Source organism: Ochotona princeps, chromosome 4 (genome assembly GCF_030435755.1).
Source record: "Ochotona princeps isolate mOchPri1 chromosome 4, mOchPri1.hap1, whole genome shotgun sequence".
Taxonomy (NCBI): domain Eukaryota; kingdom Metazoa; phylum Chordata; class Mammalia; order Lagomorpha; family Ochotonidae; genus Ochotona; species Ochotona princeps.
This window is the reverse complement of record NC_080835.1, coordinates 28443093-28467044: the sequence shown is the minus strand read 5'-3', so window position 1 is coordinate 28467044 and position 23952 is coordinate 28443093. Positions and strand designations below refer to the sequence as shown.

General features: G+C 39.4%; 2 protein-coding genes across 9 annotated transcripts in view; one reads left to right on the top strand and one right to left on the bottom strand.

Annotated features, from left to right (window-relative positions):
• Positions 1 to 8052, top strand: part of DNAJC24 (DnaJ heat shock protein family (Hsp40) member C24) — a 53826-nt gene extending 45774 nt beyond the window's left edge. For all 3 annotated transcript variants that reach the window (XM_004585433.3, XM_012927062.2, XM_058663220.1), the window contains exons 4-5: positions 2246 to 2314; positions 7768 to 8052. In XM_004585433.3, coding sequence (XP_004585490.1) covers positions 2246 to 2314; positions 7768 to 7898 — 200 coding nt within the window. In that variant the 3' untranslated portion in view covers positions 7899 to 8052. The remainder of the gene's footprint in view (positions 1 to 2245; positions 2315 to 7767) is intronic.
• Positions 8053 to 9348: 1296 nt separating this feature from the next.
• Positions 9349 to 23952, bottom strand: part of IMMP1L (inner mitochondrial membrane peptidase subunit 1) — a 75153-nt gene continuing 60549 nt past the window's right edge. For all 6 annotated transcript variants that reach the window (XM_058663224.1, XM_058663222.1, XM_058663225.1 and 3 more), the window contains 2 exons: positions 10971 to 11081; positions 9349 to 9517 (listed from right to left, as the gene is read on the bottom strand). In XM_058663224.1, the coding sequence (XP_058519207.1) occupies positions 9449 to 9517; positions 10971 to 11081 (180 nt within the window). In that variant the 3' untranslated portion in view covers positions 9349 to 9448. The remainder of the gene's footprint in view (positions 9518 to 10970; positions 11082 to 23952) is intronic.

Sequence of the window (23952 nt, the reverse complement as noted above, 5' to 3'; positions counted from 1 at the left end):
TAGTAGTTTCGCCATTTACATTTCATGTAATGGGAATCTTAATTATGTTAGCTAATTGATTTTTCAAACAAAATCCTCACAGTAACTTGAACTGTTGTATATAGTGTATTAAATAATTAGGTCAATCTACAGTTGTTTAGACAGCCACAGAATATGAGACAATTTTGATATACTGCTTTTAACTCTAACCCTGAGCACAAGGCACTAACCATTTTATGTCTGTTTTCCCTTTGACCAAGACATATACTCCAAGCAAATCTTTCAAACCAATAAATAGGCAGCTACTGTAAACCTCCTGTGCATAGAGAAAAAAGGAAAAAATACAGATGTGAGAGGCGTTTATTTTGAGTACTTCAAATTAATAGGACGCGTTCTGCAAAACATACTAACTAGGTGAGAATAACAGCAGCTTCCAGTGGAGAGGCAACTTGCTTGACATTTATATTTGGAAGTCATTTTTTTTTTCTTTTTTACATAAAAATGACATAGAATGTTTATATAAAGATTGTCTTTTTGTACAATTTGTTACAAATGTTCAAAATAGTTTAAGAAAGCTGATTCACACCGTCATTATCTTTGTCCTGCTTTCCTTTCATTGATTTTATAAATGAGGTCTTGGTAAGACATCCTGGAAAATAGGCAGCCACCCCCTAAACAGAATCTGTTGAGTGCCATGTGGTCCTGTTTCACAAATCTAAAGCAGTGGTTACCCATTTTAGCAAACTACCTTGATCCTTCTAGAAACTAAAAATTGTTAAGGCTTTTTTCCTCATCCATGAGACTTACACATTTTTAATGTTGTGAAAAACCGAGTGACACAGAGCAAGTATAGAATGTAGAAATGAAATTGCTGTGTCTTATTTAGAAATAACCATCTACATAAGATATTCAGCAGGCATTCCACTGGGCAAAGTCTTTATCTTTTGGTTTTAAGGAAAGTCTAATAGATTATTGGTACCCAGTAAATATGAAATAGTTTAATATTTGGCATAGCTTAATAGGAAAGCATGTTGAGTTCAAAATATTGTATAATCTTTTCATCTGTTTTAAAATTGTGTAACTCACCAATGAATTTGTAGCAGGCAATTATTAAATATAATTAAATTGCAGGCATTCATACATGGGAACAAAGGAAAGCATTCTCAGCCAGTGAGACAGCTGAAGAAAATTTCATTGGGGGTAGATTTCATGAGTTTATTTTTAAGCACTGACTTCTAGAACTGTATAGGCATACAGGAAATATAACATTCCTTTTAAGACAAGTACTTCCCATCCGCAGTTGCTTTCTTTCTCCTAAAGTGCTCTTACTTTAAGATATCATGCGTCTACTACCTATACCATACTGTTACTGAATGTAGGTGAAGTAGCATGCTTTCCTGGGCCTTCCATCTGTAGAGAAAAAACTTGGCTCAGGGAAACTGTTGTGTAGCATCAACAACAAAAAGTGTGCTGTGGGGTTACTGAACTAGTAAAGTTACTTTCCCTTTAAGTTACTTATTCTCCTGTTACAAGCAATTAAAGGTGGATGACTGTAGAAATGCTTTATTGGGTTAGTCTGTTTGAACCACCATAAAGAAATACCAGACTGTTTTAGATGTTGTAATGAAACACCATGTTTAACCAATATTTATTTCTGGTAATTGCGGAGGCTGGAAAGTCCAATGTCAAGAATTAAGCCATCTCTATTCCTACACCTGATCTTGGCCTTTTTCCATTCCTGATGAGGACCTTCTTCCTACCTGCAGACAGCTAGCTGTATTTTAGAAAGTGATATGTTTGGACTTCTTAGTTTAAATCAAATACGGTTAAAAGTGGTAGGTTGGAGCAGGTGATGGTGATGAAGTATATTAATCAGCTGCTTGGGAAGCCTGTATCCCAAAGCAAGAGTAAAAATTCAGATCCTGGTGTTCCACTTCTGATTAGCTTTCTATTGGTGTACCTTGGAAGGCAGAAGATGGCTCAAGGGTTTGGGGCAGCCACTCATGGGAAGCTTGGATGGAGTGGAGTTCTAGGCACCTCATTGTGACCAAGTCCAGTTCTAGTTATGGCAGGTATTTGGGGAGTGAATTTGTGGAAGGCAGATCTTTGTCACACTTTCAAGAAAATAAACATTTTAATTGGAAAAATTGGTAAGTTTTTAAATGATGTGTAAATTAGAATTATAAGAAGTCTGGAGTTGCCTCCTTAGCATTCTTCATGGGTAAAATTAAATTATTAAAATCATGTTGAATTTTATATTTTACAGAAGATGACCTAAGAAATATGGGACCAGTAGACGCCCAAGTTTATCTTGAAGAAATGTCTTGGAATGAAGGTTGGAATTTTTTGGTTTTGTTTCTCCTCCATGGAATTTTTCTCTGTCTGTTGTTTGGAGTAAAAGAATATATTAGGGATGTTTTTTATAGGGGGAAGCACCTCTCATGCAATATTTAGAATTTTATGAAGAAATAACAGCTTAGCTTTCTATATACATGAATATTTTTGCTTGGTCTAGTTTTATTAAGTTCATTTATTGATGTCTCCCTGTGTGACTAATTGCCAGAAATTTTGAGAGTCTAAGTGGCTGTTAGGGATATAAGGGATTTTGACCTTTGTTTTTAACCATGTTGTTGGTTTTTGTATTCTTCTGTGTATAATGAAATTACAGCAGATGATCTTCTCCATTCTTCTTTATGAGAATGATTCCTATGAGGATTCATTTTATTTTCCCTTTAGATGGCATATTAGTAAGCTTTTCATTACTTTAAGTTGTCTAAGAGGAGATTTTGGAGAAAGAACAGTTTATTTCATCTTACAGTCTGGAGGTTACAGTTCAGGATTCAGTGGTCCATAGACCAGTGGCCACTGGAGGCTGATCATGATGACCGGAGAACAGAGAACAACTAGAAAAAATTCAGAACTCAGATAATGTAAGCAGCTCTCAGAGGATGTGGTCCCAATGACCTAAAGACCTCTCCTCAGTTATTTCTTGGCCACCATTATTAGGTCAAGTCTGCCCCCTTAGTCCATCCAACCTTAATGTAAAGACCAAACTACATATCCCCATTATGTTCTGGGGAGACAAGTCCTACTCACCCCATAACAGAGTCATAATCAGGGCTTGGTTGATAATGTTCTACTTGTAGGATTGAATTTTCATGGTCTTTGTATTGTGTTAGTCATGTGTTGCTATTGCTATACTTTTAAGAAACATTAATGTAATTTCTCCATCCTTCTGATGATTCTCTTGTTATTCTGGTGAGAAATTAAGCTGGGGAGATAATTTTTCTTTTTTAATAAAGATTTATTTAAAGTGAAATTTTCCATCCATTACTTCACTCCCCAAATAATCACTGCAGCCAGAGGTGAGCTGAGCTGAAGACAGGAGCCAGGAGTTTCTTCCAGGTCTCTCACATAGTACAGAGGCTCAAGGGCTTGAGCCAGCCTCCAGTATTTTTCCCAGGCCACAGGCACAGAGCTGGATTGGAAATGGAGCAGCCAGGACTCAAACCGATGCCCGTAGGGGATGCCCATCCCTAGAGAAGATATTTTTTTCTAAATAGAAGTTATGAATACAACATAATGTCCAGTGTAAATGAAAGAAATTTTACCGTTTTCTAGAATTTTGTATACACTCTCATCCCTCTAATTTATTGTTTAGACTGAGCTATCCTTCCTGAAACCAGTAGTAGTTCTTTGATGGCAAATTCTTAACATAGTGCTCTTTGAAAGTGAATCACAGCCAAGCTGCTTTAAAGAATTATGCTCTTGCCTGTGTGGCCACTCTGCCTCCCACCACCCTAATTATCTAGAGTACAAATTCTTACTTTCTGTGAATAATTGAAAACTCTGAGGTTTTATGTGACTGGAGCTTGCATCGGTGCTGGCAGTTGCTTCAGAGCAAACAGGATGAGCTCCTGTTATTACAAGCTGGAGACACAGGTTTTTCACTTGGAATTTGTTATCAGGCACCTGACTCTAATTTCCTGCTAATGCAGACCTCGGAGGCACAGATGATGGCTCAGATGCGTTCCTCTCTCCACATGAGATATCTAGAAAGTGTTCCCCTGGCAGCTGGGTTTATTCCAAGCCCTGGCCATGGCAAACATTTGGATTGTGTTCCAGAAGTTCCCTGGTAATCTCACTCGTACTGTTTTGATATCTATCTCTTTAAAGAAGAATTCTTGCCATAGGAAATAAAACAGTAATAAGCTGATCTAGTTCATCTAAACATCCTTGTTTTCATTCAAATGAACATTTTTTAGTTGTAAAGATGGAACTAACCATTAGTCTCATGAGAGAATATATAGAGCAACAACTACTTGAAGCCATGAAGGAGTACTTAAAAAGATAGTCATGTTGAACTGAACAGTTTTGCCTTGAAATCAGTCTTGGAAAATGAATTAAGCAAAAACTACGACAAAAACGGGCAAATAAAAAAATTTTTTTTTGCTTCTGAATTATTTTTAGAATGATTCTAGGAAGGTGATGAACTATAATGAAGAAAAATTGGTGAAACCATGCATGATAGACAGACTGTCAGCAGCCTAATCAATCAAGAGATAATATGAAATGATGGACTTTATTATGCTTAAAAATCCTACCTGAACTAACCTTTCTGCTTCAGTTAGGCTATTACTATAGTTTATTGTGTTAGTCTTAAACATATTGAAAATGATGATTGCTAGGGCCAGCATCGTAGCACAGCAAGTTGAGCGTCCCATGCATACTGGTTACTGTCTCATCTACTCCTCTTCATATCCAGCTCCCTGCTGATGTACCTAGGAAAACACTAGAAGATGACTCAAATACTTGGGACCTCTCCACTCGCCAGAGAGACCCAGATGATGTTTTAGGTTCTTGGTGTCGACCTGTCTTAGCCTCAGTTGTTGCAGTCTTTTGGGAAGTGAACCAACAGACGGGAGCTCACCCTTCTTCCTCTCTGTTATTCTGCCTTTCAAATAAGTGTTTTTAAAAAGTAAAAAGAAATCAGTTAATTCCAATTAAAAATCATTTATGAAAATTCTTTTTGATGATAGAATATTAAATTTTGAACAGATGAAAACAACAGAAAACAACAAAACCCATGTGACATAGTTTCCACTGATCTTTGTTGAAGTGTGTCTCTTCCAGACAATAAGCAGATGGGTTTTGTTTTTTAATCCAGAGTACTAATCTATGATGTTTGATTGAGCTTAATCCATTTACATTCAGAGTTTAATATACATGGGTGGTACTTTGGTCCTGTCATTTTAGGAATGGGTTGTTCATTGGTTTAGTCTTCTGTTGTCATTTTACTGGGATCTTCTTCCCATTTGCCTTTGGTTTTCGTAGGTGCTATTCCTCTTTTCTGTCAAGAGAACTTCTTGAAGTATCATTTGTAGGGCAGGTTTGGAAGAGGCAAATTCTTTTAGCTTTTCTTTACTGTGGAAGAATTTTATTTCATTTTCAAAGACAAAAGAAAGCTTTGCTGGATATGTTATCCTAGGCCGACAATTTTTTTCTTTTAGGATCTGGAATATGTCACTCCATTCTCTTCTTGCCTGTAGAGTTTCCTGTGAGAGGTCTCCTGTGAGCTTGATTGGCATTCCTTTATCTGTCAATTGATTTTTTTCACATGCACATTTAAGGATTTTTTCCTTATGTTCAAATGAAGAGAGCTTGAAGATCATATGTCGTGGTGAAGATTGCTTTTGATCAAGCCTGTTGGGAGTTCTGTGCCCCTCCTGGAACTTGTTTCCCAATTCTTTCTCCAGATTAGGGAAATTTTCCTTTATTATTTCATTAAATACATTTGCAAACTCAGCTTCTCTTTCTGCACCTTTTCCTTCTGATTAAATCATTCAATGACTCGTAGATCATGCAGTGGCATCATTTTCTTCAAGAAGGTTCTTGATTTTCATTTCTTCAGCTACATTTAGTAGCATGTTATTTAACTTCTTGATGTTGTTAATTTCTTTTTTCTCCCGGATGTTGATTTTGTATTGTGGCTCTTCATTTAAGGGGATGTATAGCAGGTGTGTGATGGAGTCTGTCATATCTAGCAACATGTCATTTAACTTCAGGCATTGTAAATTTCTATTTTTCTTTTTATTGTTGATTTTGAATCATGACTTTTCATTTAAGGAGGTGTATAGTAGCTGTGAAATGGAGACTAACATCCAGATGTGAGGATGTAGTGTGGTCTCCATTTCTACTTCCAGACAAAAATGGACTTACAATGAAACTGTTTACTATATCTTGACAATAGGATTCTGGACTCTCTGCCATTGTCCATGCCCACAATGATGGACATATGACCGAGTATGAAGAACTATATGTTAGTAATGATACAGAGGAACTGGGGGGGAGGGACCTGGGGAGGGGATAAGGGAATATGAAACTGTATTATAAAATAATAACAATAATGAAATGTATTTTAAAAAAAACAGTAATGCACAGAAAAAAAAGAATATTAAATTTTAATCAGTTGTGAATTCTTAGCATCAATGTTTGGAATCATCTGTGACAAAACTCAGTGTTAGCCCATGGCATCCTCTGTGTCATTTACCAAGCACTTGTCACCTCCAATTGTGTCTCGGTGTTTAGTCAAGTGTTCCAGAAACAAGAAAGACTTAGCTTATGAAAATCAATGGTCCCAATATGTACACTTTTAGTAATTTAATAAAACAATTCACTTTGAAAACATTTGAGTATGCAGTAGATGGTGGCTTTGATGGGGTAGACATTTGCATTTTTTAATGCAAGGATAAATTATTTTTCTTTATAGATAAAAGATGAATTCTGAAAGATAAAAAGTAGAATTAGGTGAATTAATTTATGTTCTTATAAAAGCAGCACAAAAATTTGGCTTATCTTTCTAAGGCTGAACTTAGTAAGTACAAGGAAGTTGAATTTTTCTTTTTCCTTTTTCTACATATGATATGTTCTAAATGCTAATGAAGCTTCAGAATTGAAAGAAAGTTCTTGATAACAGTACATCACAAGTCCTTTTAGAATTATTTTATCTCTAACAAAGAATTATGAATGGGAAAACATAATGTGACTGGTAACTTATCTTTCTCTGACATCCCCTTATAGGAGACTGTAAATTGGATGAAAGATCAGAGATTCTTTCCCTCTTGTGACACAAGCAAAATTTCAGCTTCCCATAAAGATGACAAGAATTTAAATTTCCACCATTAGGAGGCTAACCCTTGCACCATGTTGCTTAATTTGGCCATATTACTTCAGTGACTTTTTGTTTTGTTTTGTTTTGTTTTGGTTGGTTGGTTGGTTGGTTAATACGTTTGGGAATACCAAACTTGCCCACACAATCCTCACAAAGGGGGGGGGGGGAATACATGTTATTTTATTTTTCAGTCTGAAACCTTGAAATATTTGAGGCCATTTCAGGAAGTATCCAGATACTGAGCTTTGTGATAAACACTTAACAAAATTTGCTGTAACAGCACAGACTCCAGGCAAGAACACGGAGACACTGGAGCTGTGTTTTATGTATCGTTTTAGACAAGTACATTGCTGAAAACCAAACATACAGGTGGTTTCTGAGCATTCCTTCAACGCTAAAAAAAGACCCTCACTATTGAGTCGCAGCTCGAATCATCTTCTGTACATGTAAAGATTTCTTTGGTAGATAATTTTCTAGAAATATTGTATGTATGCAAATTTTTCCAGCTGTCCATTGAATAGATCTAGCAAGCTTCTTTTGTTTTTTCAGTTGCTGTAGAATGAACTTTGCATTGCTAAAAGGTGTTACATGGAAGCATTATTTTGGTTTTTTTGCAGATGATCATTCTTTTTCTCTGAGTTGCCGATGTGGTGGAAAATACTGTGTTTCCAAGGATGAAGCGGAACAAGTTAACTTGATTTCTTGTGATACATGTTCACTAATCGTAGAACTCCTTCATCATAGCTAAAATTATTTGCATTTTAGAATTCTTTGATTGTATATTCAGAAAGGTTCACTCAAGGAAATAGATTCTTTTGTTGTTAGGTCTATTTTTGCAAAGACAATTTAAGATTGTGAAGCCGATGCCAACTTAAATTAATAAAAATTAATTTACCAATGTATATGTATTATGTATATATGCAGGTTACCAAAGTGACTTGAATTATATTTTATGCATTCTTATCTGAGAACTTTGTTTTGTTTACAGCTTCACACCACGTAAGAAATTTATCTTGTGTCTCCCCTTTCAGTGAGTGGACAGCAGCATCATATTCCTTTATAATTACTAAGTTTCTAACCTAAAAACTGCTGCAGCTATGTAGGTCTACTGTGCAACTACCTCAAATTCTAGGGTCATTACAGACCAATCAGCACCTGAGTAACGTGTGACCCCAGTTCTCCCATAATGAAAGCTAGATATTAATATTTATGAAGGGATTTCAACGTTAATAAGGATAGTACAATGTCAGCTGTACAAAGAAAAACAGCTTTGGGGGCAGAGAGCCTAACTGCAGTCATGAGACATCACTTCCAAAGTTGGTGGACACTGCCGTTGTCACTCATAAAAGTAATTTGAGAAAACTTTTTATAAAAAGATCTGTAAGTGGTACATTATTTCTCTTTTAAAATTTCAGAGTATTAAGAAATGTTTATGAATAAGGAACCACTAAGCTGATGGTATGATACAAAGGACTGTATTATTATTATTATTTGCCATAGAAGATTGTAGAGTCTTACCTCTTACAGAGTTTTCTATGTGTTTAATATTCTGTGGACAGTGTGAGACAGAACTTCTTTAAAGAACCTGAAGCAATCTTTTATGGGATTTCTGGAATATTTTTACTCCAAATCAGCAGCCCAACCATGTGAACTGAGAGACTTTTTTTGTAATGTTTAATGCTCTGACTTGCAAATGTAGCTGAAGCATGAGGCACATACAAGAGTACAGTATGGAGCTGGTGCTGTGGCATAGCTTGTAAAGCTGCTGTCTGCAGTGCCATTATCCAGTATGGGTTTTGGTTTGAGTCTTGGCTGCTCCACTGCCAATCTAGCTCCCTGGCTCTGTGCCTAGGAAAGAAGTAGAAGTTGGAAGACCTGGAAGAAGCTCTTGCCTCCTGGCTTTGGACCATCCCAGCTCTGGCCATTGTGACCATTTGGGACGTGAACCAGCAGGTGGAAGAGTTCTCTCTCCTTCTATACTCTAACTGTAAAATAAATCTAGAGAGGAAAAAAAGTTGCTTTCATTGTAGCTGTAAACCAAGAATTCCAAGATGTCGTATTCATCCGTTTTCCCCTTGGAATACTTTCACATCTATCAACATTTAGAAGATTTCAGATTACTTTTTTTTAACCCTTATCTTTTGAACTAATATATTTTGCATAGTGCATGTTGCTTATTGTTTACATCGAGCAAAAATAAATAAAACAGTAAATAGTTTATTGGTAAGTACATGGTTTCAATGGCAATAACAAATTCACTGGAAGAGGACACAACATGAAGGCAAAGAACAAATGCTTCTAATTCTTAGAAAATCTGTGGCCATTAGGGCTGTCACGTAGAAATCCAAAATCGCTTAGAGGCCAAATCTGTAAAATCAAAATGTGGTTGAAGACAGTTAATAAAAGCTGCATTATATCATCATCGTTTTTTTGTTCTCTGTTTCTTTTCTCTATGCCAGATAATTAATCACTATTTCAGTCAGGAATAAAATGTCTGTATCAGGTAAGACTTTGGAAAATAAGCTTTCAAATGTATTTCAATTCTAGGGTTTGACAGTGTGGCACGGAGGGTACGCTGCTGCCTGCAGAGTGCTGGCATCCATATAAACACTGGTTTAGTTCCCAACTTTCCCACTTCTGCTCCAGCTCCCTGTTAATGCTCCTGGGAAAGTGGCGGAATATGGTCCGAACACTTAGACCCTTGAACCTATGTGGGAGACCCAGACAAAATTCCTGACTGCTAGCTTTTTCCAAGCCCCCAGACATTTCTGTCATTTGAGAAGTGAACCAACAAATACAAAATCTTTACCCTCCCTCTTTGTCTCCCTCCCTCCCTTCCACGCTCTCTAAATCTGCCTTTCAAATGAATAAATCTTTTTAAAAAACTGGGAATAACATGTGTGATATGTGAATTTTGTGTCTCCATAGTAGGGGCTAACTGTGTCTTCTGCTTGTTTAGTTTGAAGTACTGAAATGTGACATCTGTTTAAGAGTAAAGAATACTGTAAATTATCCAGTAGCCTCAAGTAGTTTTTTTCTTTAATGCTTGTATTGAAAAGGAGGAGCCAGTGAAATTAATTTTCCCTTAGAATCATACACTTGCAGTGGAAATTTTACACAGCAGACTAACGCGTTACTTGGGAGGCCCACACCCCATATTTTAGTGCCTGGTTCAAGTTTCACTTCTGTTTCTGATGCAGCTTCCTGCTAATGCACCTGGGAGGGAAGTGGACAATGGCCCAAGTACTTGGGTTCCTACCACACCTGGTAAGGGACTTTCACGGAGTTCCTGATCCTGGCTTCAGTCTGGCCTATCTGTTGCTGGCATCTGAGGAGTTAGTGAACCAGTGGATGGAACATCTTTCTCTCCCTCAAGGTCACTGTGTCCTTCAAACAAATAAGTAAATCTTAAAGAGAAGAAGCCCATGTTAACAAGGTAAAGCTATTACTGTACTTAACTGATGCTCCATTACAGGCTGTTTGAACCTAAACCACTAATCTGCACATGTTTAATAAAATGTGCCCAAGGACATGAGTGTGGCTGTAAAAATTATGTAAGAGGATTAGATGTTTGGAAATTTAATCTGAAGGATTTGCTGGCTAATAATAAAGCTTGATCTTTATTATTGTATCAAAAAATTACTCAATTACCTATCTGTATATGAGTGCAGGGAAAGGTGGGTTGAAATGTTTTGTACATAGCTATTGAGAAAATATCAACATGTTCATAAAATGTCATCATTCCAATAGTTAAGTTCACTGACAGACTAAAGATTTCAAAGTTTATTTGGATAGAATACAATGAAGAAGAAAACTGTACCTTGAAAAAGATCCGTCCTCTTATCAGTCCATATGGAATAGGTCCATAGTATCTGGAATCTGTAGAATTCTGTAGATTATCACCTTCTAACCAAACATGACCTGTTGGGACCTAAAATTAGAGGGGAAAAACAGTCATTTTGTTAGTGATAAAAATCTAGTTTGGGTAGAGTAATTTAAAAACATGTCATTTTGTAAGATGAACTGTCCTAACATTCTCTTCAATAAAAATATGTACAAATCGTAAGATTCACATTTACTTCTTGCACAACATCTAAATAGTAAAAGTTTCTACTTTTCAGAATACTTACTTTTTTTTTTGTCATATGGTTCCCAAACATTAATTTGTTATATAAACCCTAAAGATAGGTTCTAAGAGATCAGAACAGTGTGACAGGGTCGTTAATTTAATAGACTTCAAAAGAGGTCATCACGATGCTGCCTGAAAATGTGCTCTCCTGTCTCCATAACAGCATAAGGAGGGCAGCCAGCCACTCAGCAGCAACATCCTGGGGCCAGTACCAAGGCCAGAGCTATTAGAACGCTCATGACGAACTAAGCGGTAATAGATTGTGACATCAATTACAAATAATCTCATCATTTTATTGGAGTGGGCTTGTCAGAATTCTAATTAGGACGCCTATTCTGCCTTTATACAGGCCATATCTTCAATGCCTTATAAATTGATAATGACCATCCAAAACCAGAAGGACCTATTATAAAATCAGTTGTAAAATTAATGATTATGACCTCCTGCTAAATGAGAAGACCCAATATCCTATATACCTTATGTAGTAACAACTGTGCAAGTTTAAATTTTTATTCAGTGATAGGTGTAACCATATTTAGAATGCATTTAAAAGAATGAATTCACCCTGCATTATCTGTTCAGTTACAAACCTCAGAAAGTATTCTCCAGTAATAATTTTTAAAATGGCTTAAAAGTTGTATTTTATGTCTTACTACTGAACAAGATCGAGTTACTGTTCAGATCAAAATGGTCTATTATGGAAGAATTTATTTTCCATATTTTTAATGAGCGGAATGAAACCATTTTTAATACCAGAAGTTTTTTTAAAAAGTCAAATTCATACAAGTTTGTAAAACAATTTCACTTTACATAAAAGACTACATTATTTTGGAATGTCATTGCAGTACCAAACATGTACAGATTTTTTTTCTTGTCACTATTCCCTAAGCAATGTGATAGAGCATCCATTTGCATCGCATTTAAACTGTGTTAGGTGCTTTATGTAAACTAGAGATTATCTGAAGGATATAAGAGGCTCTATAGAGGCTGCAAATTATATGCAAATACTAAGCCATTTTATGCAAGGGACATGATCATCCACAACTTTTAATAACTACAGGAGGTCCTGTAACCAAAGAATACCAAGAGATAGCATCCTTGTCTTCACATTGTTTTCGTTAAAATTTCAAACATTTTACTCCCACTATAATAAACTGCTCTCTCTCTTTTTTTAACCATCAATATTTAAAAGGACTTATAGGAAAAATGTCTTAATATTTCTGGTACTCTTTATACTGGTGTGAATCCAAATTTCCATTTCCAAACATTTTCTTTCATTTTGAAGCATCCTTTCACGTATCTTTAGTGTAAATATTGCTGGCAATTCATTTTCTCAACTCTTCAAAAATGGTTTCAGGCCCAGCTCTAGGCATCTGCCTAGATTTCCTTGGACGTAAGCAAGTGTCACACTTATGGGAGAAAGCAGCCAGTCACTAATGGGCATTCTGGGCCTGGTTTAATGCCAGCTTTGTGTTAAAAATACTATTTTTTTAAGGTAAGTAGGGAAGGCCGGGAACTCTGACTGGAACACATCAACATGGCCCCTAGGCACTGCAGACTGCGCAGGAATGGGAGTCTCAGGGTCTACTGGGAGCTGGGAGTGTAAGGAGTTATTCCAATACCCGTCGCCATTCCTTCTTCCTCACAGCTCATGAAGTTCGCGCCGGCCTAGCTATCCACCAATCGGATGTAACCTGGCTTTCCACCTGAATCCCACCTCCCAATCTTCCAGCCCCCTCCCCAACTCCACCCACTTGTCAATCATCCCTAGGCATTCACCTGCAGGCGCCAATCCCCTGGGGGCCTGCCCTCAATCCCTCCCAATCCCCACCCCCTATACCTGGCCGACAAAAGGCTCCCCCAGGTGCGGCCCACTCTCTTACCTCTCTTTTCCCGGCTCTTACCCCTCTCTATCCCGGCTCTTATCCCTCCCCCTCTTAGCCCGCTCTTACCCCTCTCTTCTCCCTCTCTTCTCTCTCTCTCTCTTCTCTCTTGCTTTTCTTTGCTCTCCCGTTCCCCTCTACCCATTCCTGCTCCGTTGGAATAAAACCTCCTAAGATATACCTCGTTGCGTCTGGTGTGTTTCAGCTCACGGTAAAGAACCAGGTTGTGGGAATTAGCTGCGCGTAATAATATTGTAATATCGTATGAACTAGAACTCTATCATCTTTTTAAATAACTAACATTTGGTGCCGTGACTGGTCGGTTTCCCCCGGCACTTGGCCGCGTGGCCTTCGGGCCTTCGGCCATTACCGGGACCCGAGCCGTGAGAACTGTGATCTGTGTTAACTGCCACCGAGACTCGTCAGCAGCCGTCAGAATCCATCTCCATCCACCCGCTGGTTCGTGAATTCATCTCCAACGGCCTGTTCCTGCTTTCGTCTTCTTCGGCCTGTTCCCGATTTCGCCTTCTTCGCCTGCCAGTTCCAGAGTTCTCTACCTCCACGTGGCCGTTCCTGAGTTCATCTGACCTGACGGTGCTAGCATCTGCCTCCATCCAGCAACGACATAGCCCAGACGCGTACTCCCCGGTACTCCATCTCCACGTGGAGCACACGAGGTATTCCCCATCTTTCCGAATGCTGTTGTTGCATGCATACACTGTTGTAGGTAGGGTTCCCTCTCAGCCCTTGAAGTTTTGGGTGCGGCTCAGCACATTTGTGCTCCTCTAACCGGGTCTGATTTTCCACTTCTGGGAGTTTTTGGGAGACCGGTTCTGTAAACCCCGGCCGGGTGCCGTGTCTCTTAGCCACTGGGCTGGAAGTCCCCCGACCACTGGGTCACTACGGGGGCCCCCTGTACCTCCGAGTTGGGCCACTGGGCTGGACCACTGGGTCGTTTTTAACAACTTCGGGTACAGGCGGTGTTTTGGGACCTGGCTTGTCCCTTACGTAGAGGGTGACGACCTTCTACGAGAGCCATTTTTCTTGACCACTGGGTCGGACCACTGGGTCGTTTTCATGGACCACCGGGTCCACTGTGGTAATCAGTCCTGAGTCTTAATCATGGGAGCTATTTTTCATCGTCAGCGCCTCCTAACACTCCCTTGGGCTGTCTTCTGGCAAATTTAGAAACCCTTTAATTGGCTCGTTACCTAAAACGTAAAACTCTAATACGCCTCTGTAATGTGGATTGGCCTCAGTATTCCCTAGCTAACTCCTCCAAGTGGCCGGTTAATGGCACTCTGGATCCGGACATTCTTCGGAATCTAGCTGACTAGTGTGTGCATTCGGAAAAATGGGCGGGAGGTCTCATTCCCTCTTCACTCAGCTTTCTGTCTGTCTTTTCCATAGTTTTCTAGCCATGAAGTAGGAAACCCCAGTGCCCTCTTCCAGGGCTCTGGTGCCACGTGCTTTCCCCATCTCTTTTGTCATCTAAGAAACCGCCATCTTATCCTCCATCTGCAGTCAGCCCCACCCCATCCCTCTGTCCGCCATCTTGCTTTTCTCTCCCTTCCATCCCCCTCTGTCTGAAGGTCTCTCCTCACTGGGTAGCAAAGATTTCCTGTTTAAAACTTTTTTTTCTGTTTTAACCTTTGGCCTAACTTAACTTTTGACTTGACCACACCCAGCTACCCTAAGGGCCTAAATTTCTCTAACTTTCCCTCCTACCCCTTAGCTGAGAGGGGTGGAGTAAGAGATAAGTCAATTAGCCTTTCTTTAAAAAAAGAGGAAAAAGAAAAAATGCAACTTGTTCTGTAACTAAATGTAATGTAACAGTTATATATAAAATACATTGGTATAAATTATGTATACTGGTGCTTATGTGCATTGGTCAAAATGTTTTCTTATTGTGGAGTTGTTCCAAGTTGTGGGATTATTTGGGTTCAACAATCAATTGATCAACCAGACGTTTTAAGTTTACTTGACACCCTTCACAGTCATTTAACAGTCATTTAAAAACTCAAACATTTCAAACTTACTGATTTTTGATATTCCCATGAGGCCTCATGGGAATGTCAAAAAGAACTTATCTCTCATTTTGTAGAGATGACCACTAATTAGGCTGTTTGGAATTTGTCAAAAGGTGCTGTTAAGATGTGAAGTGGTATAAACTTTATATTATAGTAATGAAATGTTAACAAACTGCTATTATATTTTATGCATCATTTATACATGATATTTTGCTATAATTGTCAAAATATCACTAAAGTCTAATGAATTTGTTGCATTATTAATCACAATTGTTATCCTAATGAGCAAGGCCTAGAGGCCTAAACAGTTCAAGTGTGTAGTAAATAGATGTTTACATTTGTCGATATTATAATTCTAACAATGAATGCTTCATCTTCTAGTTCCAACAGATACTATTGCATCCACTGCAGATAGAGCTAAAGTTAAACAGTAAGCTACAGGTTCCAACTGAAAGCATCTTTAATTCGGGTTGCTGAAAGCAAGATATAATTCTAAATAACTGGTAACTTTAAAGCATCTAAGAGATTTTTCAAAAGCTGTTACAAAACCTGTTTTGTTTTATAATGTATGTTAGCTGGTATGCATGTACATGTTTATGTGGCAAACTATGTAGTCTGTTTTAATTGACTTATAGATGAGAATTACTAAGCTAAATCTTTTAATTTTGCTTTAAACAATTCCTTGAGATTAGGGCCACAGAGTAATCCTCTAGCTTCCTATATTCCATTAGATTCTATAGATAGCAGACTCTTAACTGCCCTGGACATTAGGAAAGAACTTTAGAAACTTACAAATGGGACCTGAAAGCACCCTGATATCCTCTTAAAGGGGTCACTATGGTCTTTTACCTCAGAGACCAGGAGGGGATCCCATGGCAGAGCAGGATGAGAGGTGTGTGTTCCTGGTTCCAGTGAGACCCCCGGAGGCCTCCCAAGTGCTCTTTATTGCAGAAGCAACGGACACTTCGCCAAGGATCATCAGAAAGGACACCCAGGGCCATGTCCCAACTGCCAAGGAGGTCATTGGAGATGTGACTGCCCCTGAAGGCCAAGTACTTCAGGTCAGTCATTTCCCATTGGATCTCCCACGTGGGACTAAAGCAGCTCGGGAACCTGCACAGGCTCAAGGCCATCCACGGACTTTGGTGCCAACTCAGAACAGCACCCAAGAGCCCCAGGTGGTTCTCATAGTGAAAGGGAAACTGTAAGTTTCCATCTGGACACTGCCTTCTCTGTCCTAGCTAGCTTTGGCTTCTTCCCTCTCTTACAGTGACCTTCAGGGTCTCTCAGGAGCCCCAGATTAGCTTAGGTGACAGTCTAATCTAGAAGCTCAGAAAAGAAGCATTCCTAGGGAAAATTTAGTTAACCTGTAATTGTTCAGCCTGCCTCTATGACCAGGCACCTGATAGGCATGTTTGCCATCTCCCGCTTCAGTTTTTGCTAGACTTCACTGAGGTAGGATACCCTCACTGCCCTAAGGCAGATTTCATGTCTTGTTCATGATTTGCCAAGTTATTTGGGATTTCTTAGCTCATCTACTTAAGATTCTTGTGTTCAATTGCCAGTACATGACTTGTTAGCCTATAAGTTAGTAGATTGCTTGCCTCGGCCTTAAAGTGTATAAAGTTCTGTAAAATCTTGTTGGAATATTATAAACTGCTGAGTTCTTGTAAATGAAAACTAGTTAAAATCTTGTGCCATCTACAATGTGACTAGTAGTCTTGTAACAGAATGTTTTAAGTACTGTGCTTTATGTTCCAGGCTGTCTTCCTGAAACTCTTAGGGCTTGCAACGATTGGTAAAGTATAATTATTAAATCTAGCACTTGCCTGCTTCCTAGCTAGATTCAAAGTTACTATAAACATCAAATGCAATAATTGTTAAGTTACTCAAGGAGTCAGCTTGCATTTACCTGTCCTGTGATGGGTTTGTATTCTGATGCCATACACTAATCCTTTCATTGTTTCAGATAACAATTTCATGCAACCCAAAAGGTTTAATGTGTTCCATTGCACTCATTGGGTATGTTTCAAAATTTGGGACTTGAAGTAGTTATAAATCTAGTCCATCATTTTAAACTAATGTTTACTCTGACAAAGTATGAAACCTGACAATTCTTTTATATCTAAGCTTGAAAGCCCAAGTACTCCAGCTGGGTTTCTAACTGAACTCATGACTTGCTAGGTTGGGAAAGATTATACTTATGATTTGTTTTGTTATCCAGACTTCAAGAAAGAGAAACCTTCAAGTGCCAGGCAGTACTTCAGACATCTGATGACTTCTACTTCTACCAGGAACCCCTAGAACCCCCTACTCCTGCAGTTACTCAACAACGCCCCCTTTCAGCTCGAAGAAGTTAGAGCGGTCGTCGTCCTTTATCCCTGTTCACGTAGTCAGGGTCTCTGGTTCCTGGTGAAGCTACCCTGTCTATGCTGACCATTCAGGAGTAATGCAGAATCAAGTACAAGAAGGCCTGGCTAAGAGAAAATCAACGCAAGCCAGCTTTTCAATAAGGACTCTTAATAACCCTTCCCTCCATTCCCAGCCACTGAAATGTAAAATTTTTTTTAATCAAACCATTAACCAGTTTCTTTTGCAGGACTAGAATCGTCCCTCCGTCTCCAATTCTTCCCACCAGGCTGCAACCACTGCCAAGAGAGACCAGCTCCTAGAACCCAGAGAACAATGCCCCTCTTCCTTTATATATAACAAAAGGGAGGAATGTAAGGAGTTATTCCAATACCCGTCGCCATTCCTTCTTCCTCACAGCTCATGAAGTTCGCGCCGGCCTAGCTATCCACCAATCGGATGTAACCTGGCTTTCCACCTGAATCCCACCTCCCAATCTTCCAGCCCCCTCCCCAACTCCACCCACTTGTCAATCATCCCTAGGCATTCACCTGCAGGCGCCAATCCCCTGGGGGCCTGCCCTCAATCCCTCCCAATCCCCACCCCCTATACCTGGCCGACAAAAGGCTCCCCCAGGTGCGGCCCACTCTCTTACCTCTCTTTTCCCGGCTCTTACCCCTCTCTATCCCGGCTCTTATCCCTCCCCCTCTTAGCCCGCTCTTACCCCTCTCTTCTCCCTCTCTTCTCTCTCTCTCTCTTCTCTCTTGCTTTTCTTTGCTCTCCCGTTCCCCTCTACCCATTCCTGCTCCGTTGGAATAAAACCTCCTAAGATATACCTCGTTGCGTCTGGTGTGTTTCAGCTCACGGTAAAGAACCAGGTTGTGGGAATTAGCTGCGCGTAATAATATTGTAATATCGTATGAACTAGAACTCTATCATCTTTTTAAATAACTAACAGGACTGACACATGAGTGCAGTTAAGTCTCAGAAGCATTTCATTTTGCACACTTGACTATGTGTGTCATCAATGGCATACAATCAGATCTCTATATCACTATGTAACTAATGCAAATTTTACTTATGACAAAGTGGAAAAAACACTATATAAAACCAAATTTTGATGTGTATAACAAAATTAGCAATATCAATTGTTTGCCTTTCCTGTAATGTCAGTAAAAGCTTTAAACCAAAACATATAAATAAAATGAAGATTACACCCCCTCACATAGAAGTAGAAGAGCTTTTAAATAACACAAGGGGCTGGCATTGCAGCAAATTTAGTTAAGCCTCTGCCTGTGATGCTGGCATCACACGGGGGCCAATTCCAGACCCATCTGCTCTACCTCTGATCCAGTTTCGTGCTCATGTGTCTGGGAAAGCAGTAGAAAATGGCCCAAGTGCTTGGGCCTCTGAACCCACATGGGAGACTTCAGCCCCAGGCTCCTGGTTTCAGGCCATCTAGGTAATGAACCATAGATATTCTCTCTCTGCATATCTTTCTCTCTCCGAAACTCTACCTTTCAAAAATATAAATCTTAAAAAACACACAAAAAACTGAGAAGACTTTAATAATTTTTACACAAATAATGGAAGTGTCTCAGGTACCAATTATTGCTATCTCTGCAAGCAATCTGAAACTGTTTTAGTAATATTTTCATTGACAATGTGCATGCCTACATCCTGCCCATCAGAGCTAATTAAGGCAGTAAAATATCTGACATCCTGAAATGCTTGCAAATGCCAACTACATGACAATGGATAACATTTATAAGATACATGCCCAGAACAATGCACTGCTTATTTCAAAGGATACTATTTCTATGCAGTCCTGCCTCTTTTTCTTTTCTTTGTATTTAAATTATGCCCTACTGGGACCCTCCTTGTGGCTCAAGGGGTTAAGCTGCAGCCCAAGAAGCCAGGGTCTTACATGGGATCCAGTTAGTCATGGCTGCTCCACAATCCGACCCCCTGCTAATATGCTTGGGAAAACAGAGGATGGGCCTAGACCTACTGGGAGATTAGGATGAAGCTCCTGGCTTCAGCTTGGCCCAGCCCTGGCTGTTGTGGCCATTTGGAGACTGAGGCAAAGCAGGGACATCTCTTCCTCACTCCTCCTTCCTTTCCCTAACTCTGCCTTTCAAATAAATTCAAAAAAACATATTTTTTCAAAATTCTTACTGCTGTCTTACCCATATCAGTTGTTGGAATTGTTACTGTCCTTCCATACTTAAAAATAGTGCATCTGGCGCAGCACAGTGTCTCTATTGGCCTGCGGTACCCCTCCAAGTGCTGGGATCCCATATGGGCACTGATTCATGTCTCGGTTGCTCCCGTTCAATCCAGCTCCCTGCTTGTGGCCTGGGAAAGCAGTCGAGGACGGCCCAAAGCCTTAGGACTCTGCACACACGTGGGAGACCTGAAAGAGGCTCTGGGCTCCTGGCTTTGGCTCAGTTCAGCTCCGACCATTGCTGCCACTTGGGGAGTGAACCATTAGATATAGCTTTCTGTCTCTACTTTTCTCTGTAGATCTGCCTTTCTAATAAAAAGAAATAAATCTTTAAAAAAAAATGGTACATTTGGTGCAACATTTAAGTGGTCACCAGTTGGAATTCCCATTTGGCACACAGAAGTCCTGGCACCTCTGCTTTCAAGTCAGCTTCCTATTAATGTGCACGTTGGGAGGTACCAGGTGATGGCTTAAATACCTGGGTCCTGTACCCATGTGCGAGGGCCAGCTTGAGTTCCAGATGCCTCAATTAGCCTGATCCAGCTCTCACCTTGATGGCATGTAGGGAGTCAATAAGCAGATGAAAGACCTGTTTCTCTTTCCCTCTCTTTCTTTCCAATAAAATGAAGGGGAAAAATTGGGGCCTGCCATCTTATTGCAAAAAAAGGAACTTATGCAGAAATTTTAATAACTGGGATGCTGCAGGGAAACATGCTTTTTACCAACAGGTTCTTTCATACTAAGCATCCCCTTGCTGAGAAGGTTTATAGCTAAGTCTAAGACTTGATTTCATCCTCCTAGCTGCTGCAAGCTACACTCATCTTCTCCCTAAGAACACAACACTTTCATCAAGCCTGGGCAAGTTACCTCTGGTGGATTATTTAGAATAGTGCTTAAAGATACAGTCCAGAGTCATGCTCCCAAGTTCACAAGCCGTGTAACCCTCTAGGTAAGTACTTGCATATGTTATTTAAACCTCAGCTATACAACTGGGATAAATATTTTACAGAAATACTGCAAATGCATAAAGTTTCTGGCATTCTGTAAACACTTGGGCAGAGAATGTACTAGCAGTTGCCTCAGCTGCTGCTGTGAATGCGGCATGCCAGGCTTTCTTTATTCTGACTTTCCTAACCAGTCTATCCAATTCTCTGCAAAGTAAACCACATTTTGCAATTTCACTTCAAGTTTTCTTGTACTGTTTTCAGTTCTGTTTATATCAAAGTATTTGAAATGAATATTATATGTATTTTAACTAAAGTGTCATATTATTCTGATTTGATTAATTTCAGATCAAATCATCCTGGATGATAGATGGGCTTCTTCATCAATGTTTATTAAATATTGAATGTTTGGCCCGGCACGGTAGCCTAGCAGCTAGGGTCCTTGCCTTGTATGTCCCAGGAATCCCATATGGGTGCTGGTTCGTGTCCTGGTTGTTCCACTTCCTTTGCAGCTCCATTCTTGTGGCCTGGAAAGCAGTACAGGATGGCCCAAAGAGCTTTGGAACCCTGCACCCATCTGGCAGGCCCAGAAGAAGCTCCTGGCTCCTAGCTTCGGATCAGCTCAGCTCCAACCATTGCAGGCACTTGAGGAATGAATCAGTCGATAGAGGAACTGTCTCTCCGGCTCTCTATAAATCTGATTTTTCAATGAAAAATAAATAAACCTTTATAAATAAATAAATATTGAATGTTTAGGTTTTTCTAAATGAAGTATCTAATTTAAAAGCATCAAACTGACTTATCAAATATTCAGACAGCGAAGGAAGAGAACTTAAAGGTACAGATGGTTTTTTTTTTTTTTACTTTTTAAATTAAGATTTTATTAATTTATTTTATTGGAAAGCCAGATTTATAGAGAGGAGGAAAGACAGAGAGGAAGATCTTGCATCCGCTAATTCATTTCCCAAGTGACTGCAACGGCTGGAGCTGAGCCGAGCTGATCTGAAGCCAAGAGCCAGGAGACTCTTCTAGGTCTCCCAAAAGAGTGCAGGGTTGGGCCCGACGACTTGGCCTAGTAGCTAAAGTCCTCACCTTGAATGTGCCAGGATCCCATATGGGTGCCAGTTCTAATTCCGGCAGCTCTGCTTCCCATCCAACTCCCTGCTTGTGATCTGGGAAAGCAGTCGAGGACAGCCTAAAGCCTTGGGACCCTGCACCCATGTGGGAGACCTGGAGGAAGTTCCTGGGTCCTGGCTTCGAATCGGCGCAGCACTGGTCGTTGCATTCACTTGGGGAGTGAATCATCGGACAGAACATCTTCCTGTCTCTCCTCCTCTCTGTATTTCTGACTTTGCAATAAAAATAAATAAACCATTTAAAAAAAAAAAAAAGGAGTGTACGGCCCCAAGGTTTTCGGTCATTCTCGACTGTTTTCCCAGCCCAAAAGCAGGGAGCTGGATGGGACATGGGGACACTGGAATTAGAACCTGTGCCCATATGGTATCCGTTAGGCTACCACACCAGGCCCACAACATGGGGTTTTAAACCATCTTGTCATTCACTGGTCCTGAAGCTTAATTACAAAGTCCTAAAGCTGTATTATCCAATGGAGTAGCAAGTAGTCCTTGGCATAGCTATTAAAAGTTAGAAATCATATAAAAACTTTTAAAATTTGATTTCTCAGAAACACAAGTCACATTGCAGGTGCTCAATTAGTCACACATGCCTAGGCGACCTCCATACTGGAGAACATATAGACCGACTATTCCCATTATTTCAGAAATTTCTGTTGGACATTACTGAAGGCAAGGACTGGATGCACCTTCATATGGTGCTAGACTCAACTAAGTGTTCAGCAAATGTTTCTGGAATTCATAAATGCATGCAATAACAAAAACGACCTATTGAGAAATTAACAAGTCTGCCTACCTCCATAGCCTCCTGAAGGCTATTGAAGTCTCCTTCCCTTCTGCACCCACCCCCTAAGGCTGGATGTCTCTCCTCAAAACAGCCTTATTTAAGAGGTTTGAATTTTGTGATTAGTTTGGCATCAGAAGTCGTTAGGCTAGATCTCCAGTTATACCTTGCCTTCCTTTACATTAGGAAATGAGGTCAAATTCCAGGTCTATTAGGATGGCAGTTTTCTCTAATACCTCCTGATTTAGAGATTCATGGACACAATGGACACGGAGGAAGTGGACAGCGAGCTTAAATTGCAAGTTGGGATTTTAAATGAGTCCCCTACAGCTGTAAGTACTTTGTTTCCTTCTGCTTCATCTCCTTTATCTGTTGGCTGTGTGTGTATGTGTGTGTGTATATGTGTGTGTGGCTGTGATTTACACATTTTCTTAATGTAATTGTGAAAATTCTAACTCAGGAAGAAAACATTCTCACATGTCTAGGTTAGCAACACAATGACGTGAAAGGCCAATATTTTCTTGTTGGTTTAGTATCTTCCACTGTTTTATAATATCTATGCCTACTTTCACATTTGTTATTTCTCTTTTCTATTTTTGCTTTAGACAAAAAGTTTAATGTAATATGCAATTGTAATGGATTACAACTATACAGGTCACAGATACCACAGTTATGAACCCAAACGATTACATAAGAATTTCATAACATAAGAATTCTTCCAAAAGATATGTAAACATACTCCCCCTAATCACCAGCAGGCTTTTCAGCAGACCTGATAAAATGATCGTTATCAGACTGGGAAGCCACATGACACATGAAATAGATTCTCTTTACTTGCAGATTTGCATGCTAGTTCAGATGCTTATACTGAACATCACAGTCACAATTTCAATCTTTGTTAACTTCTCCTGATCAGTTTCAGGCAACCTCAAAATACAGGCATCTCAAATAGCTTGCAAATAAAAGCAAACTTTTATTTACATAAATAATGAACTACATTTATCTTCCTAGATGCACATGAATGATACTGATTTTTGAATTTTGAATCACTTAAATATTTTTAACTGAGAAACACTAATTTTAGGACAACCTAACTAAGTAGAAATATTGACTGAATAATATTTTATCACTAAATATTACTGTAAAATTAAGCCCAGATTCTGAACATATTCAGAACATACATAAGAAAATCCTTGTGCTGGGGTACCTCAAAGGTGATTCTTCCATGTTACCATCTGAACAAAAACACCTAAAACTTGTCAACAATAAGTCAAATTAATCTTCGGAATTGTGTTAGCCATAGGATGAAAAAGTCACGTCATC